The sequence below is a fragment of the Cololabis saira genome, chromosome 2 (genome assembly GCF_033807715.1).
Source record: "Cololabis saira isolate AMF1-May2022 chromosome 2, fColSai1.1, whole genome shotgun sequence".
Classification (NCBI taxonomy): Eukaryota; Metazoa; Chordata; class Actinopteri; order Beloniformes; family Belonidae; genus Cololabis; species Cololabis saira.
In genome coordinates this window covers 17,423,974-17,430,039 of record NC_084588.1, presented here as the reverse complement: position 1 = coordinate 17,430,039, position 6,066 = coordinate 17,423,974, and the positions used below count along the sequence as shown (strand labels likewise).

The 6,066-nt window shown below is 50.0% G+C and overlaps 1 protein-coding gene across 1 annotated transcript; it reads right to left on the bottom strand.

Moving 5' to 3' along the window:
• Positions 1–1,311: 1,311 nt before the first annotated feature.
• Positions 1,312–3,482, bottom strand: kcna4 (potassium voltage-gated channel, shaker-related subfamily, member 4). Its single transcript, XM_061709324.1, has one exon. The coding sequence runs from the start codon at positions 3,480–3,482 to the stop codon at positions 1,377–1,379; it is 2,106 nt and encodes a 701-aa protein (XP_061565308.1). The 3' UTR covers positions 1,312–1,376.
• Positions 3,483–6,066: the final 2,584 nt, after the last annotated feature.

Below are 6,066 nucleotides of genomic sequence, written 5' to 3'. Positions count from 1 at the left end.
TGCATAACAGCAAAAACGTCATCCCTACCTCTCTGAAGTGACAGATGAAACTCATAAAGTGCGAATGCATAGCTCTTCTCTAGAGAATTTAGATTTCATATCGGAGTTGGAAGCCCGCACATCAGCTAATGTTCATAAATTAACCAATTTATCAGACAAATGTAGTCAGAATTGTCCCTATACAGGTTCGTCAGTGTGGAGAGGATTTTTTTCTAATATTGAAACATTTCAGCCTACCAGTTGGTGCCCTGTGAGAGTGAGCGTGCCTGTGTGTGATTTATGGTTCCGCGTCACACCAACGCAGAGCCTACGGCGTAGGCAGTGGTGGACAGTAACGGAGTAAATTTACTTGAGTACTGTACTTAAGTACATATCCAGAGGATTTGTACTTTACTTGAGTATTAGATTTCTAAGACAAATATTTTTACTTTTACTCGAGTAAATTTCTAGGAAGGCTGAAAAGTACTTGTTACTTTCAGGTCTGCTCTTTTTTCTTCTTCCCTAAAATCCTATTGGACACAAGCTGTTTTTGTCAAAGGAGGAGACCTATCACAGTGCACGCTCTCCACTGGGATGTACGTAAAGCGGAAATACGTCAAGCCTCCTCAAAACGATACCGCCAAAGTAGCCTGCGTTTGTCAAGACAGAGCCGCAACAAGTCAAGACATAGCCGCTACAATTAATTTAGAAAAAATATAGTAATTTACTGATGTGGAAAATAAGAAATTTACTCTTACTCTTACTCTTACTTTTACTTTTAAAGGAGCTTGAGGCCGGATTGTGGCAAGATTTATGAAAAAAATTTGTATACATTTTAAGTTTTCTAGTAATAATGTCAGATGAAGCGTTCCAAACCCAAAAGAATGAGCCCTCTAGTGTATCTCTCCTTTGCCTTGAACAGGCTGTGTGCTGCAAAATGTGCTGCAATTCGGTCCCGAATTTCCCGCGCTGGGCTGCGGATGTGACATCACATGACGCTGCATGTGCGTTCTCCCCGTTCTCCCGTGCCGGCTTCACTGTTGGATGCAGTACCCCCAACGGCCGTCGTGGTGAAGGGTGGCGCTAGAGAGTCTCATTTCTTAAAAGGAGCCTCAAGCTCCTTTAATTTAAAAGCATTTACTTTTGGATAGCCTACTTAACCTACCTTTAAAAGCAAGTACTTTTCTACTCTTACTCGAGTAATATTTTGACTGAGCTACTTTTACTTGTAACGGAGTAAATTTTGACCAGTAGTATTCGTACTCTTACTCAAGTACTGGGGTCCAGTACTCTGTCCACCTCTGGGCGTAGGGTACGCGTCGATTTAACGCAGAACCATAATTCAGGCTTTAGGGTGTAAAAAAAAAAAAAAAAAAAAAAAAAAAAACTGCTTTTAATCACACGTCAGTCTGAATTGACTTGGAGTTAGTACTGTTTTTTCTACTGATGTCCGTGCCGTTGCCTTTACTGGGGCTCTTGTCCAGCCCGCACAGCGACTCCGTCACCCCCTCCTCCATCTCCATGTACTCCGCCTTGTCTCCCAGCGACGAGCCCGAGGGAGAGCCTTTTTTTTTAAACTTCCTCAAAAAGTCGGGGAAGTACGGGCAGCCCGGCGGCATGCTCTCCCTCTCCTCCGCCGGAGACTGCTGCTGCTGGTCCTCGTTGTTGTCGGTCTCCCGGTGGTAGAAGTAGTTGAAGTTGGACACTATGACCGGCACCGGCAGCGCGATGGTCAGCACGCCGGCGATGGCGCACAGCGAGCCCACTATCTTCCCCCCGACGGTGATGGGCTTCATGTCCCCGTATCCCACCGTCGTCATGGTAACCACGGCCCACCAGAAGGCGTCGGGGATGCTCGTGAACTGCGAGGCGGGCTCGTCCGCCTCGGCGAAGTACACGGCGCTGGAGAAGAGGATGACTCCGATGACCAGGAAGAAGATGAGCAGCGCCAGCTCGCGCATGCTGGCGCGTAAAGTGTGACCCAAAATCTGCAGCCCCTTGGAGTGGCGGGACAGCTTGAAGATGCGGAACACCCGCACCAGCCGGATGATCCTGAGGATGGCGAAGCTCATGGCCTGCTGCCCGTTGTTGCCCTCGTGGTGCTGCGCCAGGTCCGTGCCCAAAGTGATGAAATAAGGCAAGATGGAGACGATGTCTATGGAGTTCATGATGTTCTTGAAGAACGCAGGCTTGCTGGGGCTGGCGAAGAAGCGCACGATGATCTCGAAGGAGAACCAGATGATGCACACGGTCTCCACGATGAAGAAGGGGTCGTTGAAGGGGGTGAAGCCGTGGTCTGGGAGGGAGGAGGAGTTGTCCTGCTGCAGTCGGGGCTGCAGGTACTCCTTCTCGTCCCTGAACTCCGGCAGCGTCTCCAGGCAGAAGATGACGATGGAGATGACGATGACCAGCACGGACACCACGGCGATGCCCCGGGCCGGGCTGGAGCTCTCCGGGTACTCGAACAGCAGCCAGATCTGACGCTTGAACTCGTCCTCCGGCAAGGGTTTCTCCTCCTCCTTCACAAACCCCTCGTCCTCCCGAAACTTGAGTATGGCCTCGTCCCCGAGTTCGTAAAACTTCACCTCCTCGGAGAAGATGTCAAACGGCACGTGGACGGGTCTCTTGAGCCTCCCGCCGGACTGGTAGAAGTAGAGGATGGCGTCGAAGCTGGGCCGGTTCCTGTCGAAGAAGTACTCGTTCCTGAGGGGGTCGAAGTACCTGCTGCGCCGGTCCGGGTCCCCCAGCAGCGTGTCCGGGAACTGCGCCAGCGTCTTGAGCTGCGTCTCGAACCTGAGGCCGGACACGTTGATGACGACGCGCTCGCAGCAGCAGCAGCAGCGGCCCGGGGAGCCCGGGGAGCCCGGGGAGCCGTGCGCGCTGTGCGCGCTCCCGTAGCCGGAGCGCGGCCGCCGCTCCGGCAGCGACACCGTGTCCGAGTCCCCGTCCATGTGGCACAGAAAGCTGGACCTTTTGCCCCCCTGCTCCTCCTTCTCCCTCCCCTCCTCCTCCTCCTCCTCCTCGTCCTCCGCCTCCTCCTCCTCCTCCTCCTCCTCCTGGATCATCATGTCCTCCTCGGACCCGAGCAGCGCCAGCTCCGAGTGGCGCAGGTCCCCGCCGAGGGTGCTGCGTCTCCACCGGCTCTTCCGCTCCCTCACAGCCCTCTGCTGCTGCCCGGAGGAGGAGGAGGAGGAGGTGGTGGAGGAGGAAGAGGAGGAGGAGGAGGAGGAGCTGCTGCTGATGTTGGCGCTCGTGCAGGAGGAGGCAGCGCGTGACGGATGCTGCTGGTTGTTATGGAGATGCGCGCTGGAGGAGGATGAGGAGGTGGTGGTGGTGATGGAGCCTCCTCCTCCTCCTCCTCCTCCTCCTCCTCCTCCTCCTTGGGCCGCCTGCTGGCGCTCCCTCTCCCTGTCCCTCTCCCTCTCCCGCCGCGCCTGGGCATACCCGTACGGCAGGTGGCTGCTGTTGCAGCCGCCGTCCGCGCCCACCATGGCAAACTCCATGTTTGCAGCCCCGATCAGCGGCGGCTATGGCTCCGCTGACGCTGCTGATGGGAGACGCGGGTGGAGACCAGGGGTAAAAGTTGGGGAATGAGGCATCAACCGTTTTTCCAGCAAATCCGTTTGTGGATATATGTGAGAAAAAAGTCAAAATAAGGAGCAGATCTCAATTAGGTCCATGTATAGCGTAGTCCGTGTAGCAACTTACATGATAAGAGGTGTTGATGAGCGGATCCTATATGGTGGCAGAACCCCTTAGATGTCCTATTATATGACATCATAACCACCATAACCAAAAAAAAAAAAAAAAAAAAAAACACAAGGGCCGGCGGTTCAGCCTGTTACGCAGACGCTATGTGAAAGTTGCAGCGGCCCTTGTTATAAATCACCGAGTCAACAAGCGACACCACAACAGTCTCTCCGCGTCCTCTCTGTGGCCCATCAGGTGGTTAATTTCTCAGCGGCGGTTGCGGGGCTGGTGCCTAAATGCGTCTTTTGATCTTCCTTGGTTACCCGTGGTTGCCATTTTATGTGATGGGAGCTCAAGAAAGAAAAAAAGAATAAAAGAAAAAATAAGAATGAAAAAAAAAGGGATCGTTGATGTTGTATTATAGGGATCTTCAGTGAATGACTTTATTCCTCTGCTCTCCGGAGCTGCGAGAAAAAAGAGAAGACAAGAGACAACAGCAATTGGTTAAAACAAGGAAAATGTGTTTGCATTCATATTCGTGGTTGTGGCAAATACTGAGCATATTACGCAACTTCACAGGTATATGATACCATTTATACATCACTATTCGGCTAATGTTATGGAAGATATGTATGTGTATAATAAACATTACGCACAGATTTTTCTCTGTAAAATAACCTTCTTTCAGTCTGACATCCATACTTACATCTAAAAAAATGAAATAGCCTCAGCACCCTCCTAACAAGTCTGCTGGAGGAGGAAGAGGAAAAGCTAGGTGAGGATGCAGGTTTTCGCTTTTGCTCCAATTCCCGTCTTCATTTTTTTTTTGGGAGGGGGGGTAATATCATAAATCCTCTCGTTGTATCCAACCAGTGAGCAAATCCATATCCAGTATATCCGTGCTCTGACGCACTCTGAAGAAGACACTTTTTTTTATTTCTTTTTTTCTTTTTTTGGGGGGCTGCGTACCGACGTCTATGTCTCAATTCAACAGGATCTGTAGGCACTTCAGCCCCCGTTTCTGCTGCATTGGTCCTTGTACACTGGCAGCAATAATCATTAAAAGAAAAGAAAAAAAAGAGGGAAAAATCAGGTGTTCAAACGGCGAGTGGACATCAATGACAGATCCACGCGATCGAGGTCGGAAAGATACGCGGGTGGGTAAAAGTTTACCGTGGCGTCGGTGAGGGGAAATGGCCCCATGCTAAAGTGTGAGCATCACACATCTGTAGCCCTACCTATACACTCCTGTATCCTCCCATTGTGTGCGCGGTGATGGAGAGGCTCGGGGAGTGAAGCCTGAGTTATGGTTCCGCGTTAAATTGACGCAGAGCCTACGGCGTAGGTTACGCGGCGACGCGCACAGTACGGTGCGCGTCGCCGCGTAACCTACGCCGTAGGCTCTGCGTTGGTGTGACGCGGAACCATAAATCCGCCTGAAGTGGTCCATGTACCGCAGCGCGAGGCGGTGCTCGGTCCTCCCCCAGTGGAAGCGGCCGGTCACTGCGCTCCTGCTGCAGTCTCACCCATCTGTCCTTCACCGCCGCTGCCCGGCCAAGACCTGCGTCCTTTACCCCCAAAAATAAAGCCTCACCTTCCGCTCATCCCAGGGGCGAAAATCCCGTTTCATAGTTGGCAATAAACAGTAACATTTTAGAGAATAAATCCAGTGGGGGACAAGGAATAAAAGTTTTAGCCTTCCTTTAATACAGCATTTTGACATTTCCATCTCTATCTCGCAAACAGGCAGAAGACCTTTCTTAGAGCAATACAAAACAATGGTATTAGGTGGAAGGTGGCAATAATACAGCACATCTGACATAATACACTGCAAAAACCCAAAATCTTAACAAGAATATTTGTCTTATTTCTAGTTAAAATGTCTCATTTTTAGTAAAAAAAAATCTCATTACACTTAAAACAAGACTCATCACTGGAAAAAACAACAATTTTCACCTGTTTCAAGTAGATTTTCACTTGAAATAAGTAGAAAAATCTGCCAGTGGAACAAGATTTTTTTGCTTGTAATGAGAAGATAAATCTTGTCCCACTGGCAGATTTTTCTACTTATTTCAAGTGAAAATTTACTTGAAACAGGTGAAAATTGTTGTTTTTTCCAGTGATGAGTCTTGTTTTAAGTGTAATGAGATTTTAGTGTTTATTATTATGTTTGATTTCGGTTTCGGCCACAAATTTTCATTTTGGTGCATCACTACTAAATACTACTGCATTGTTCCAAAATTATTAATTCTGTCTCAAATTATTCTAGGGGGGGGGCAGCTTTACTAATGGGGGGGACTTGTCCCCCCTGTCCCCCCCGGGATTTTCGCCCCTGGCTCATCCCCACAACCACGTCGCAGAGCGGAAATATGGCGCTAATGTGCAACAGTCGCTTCA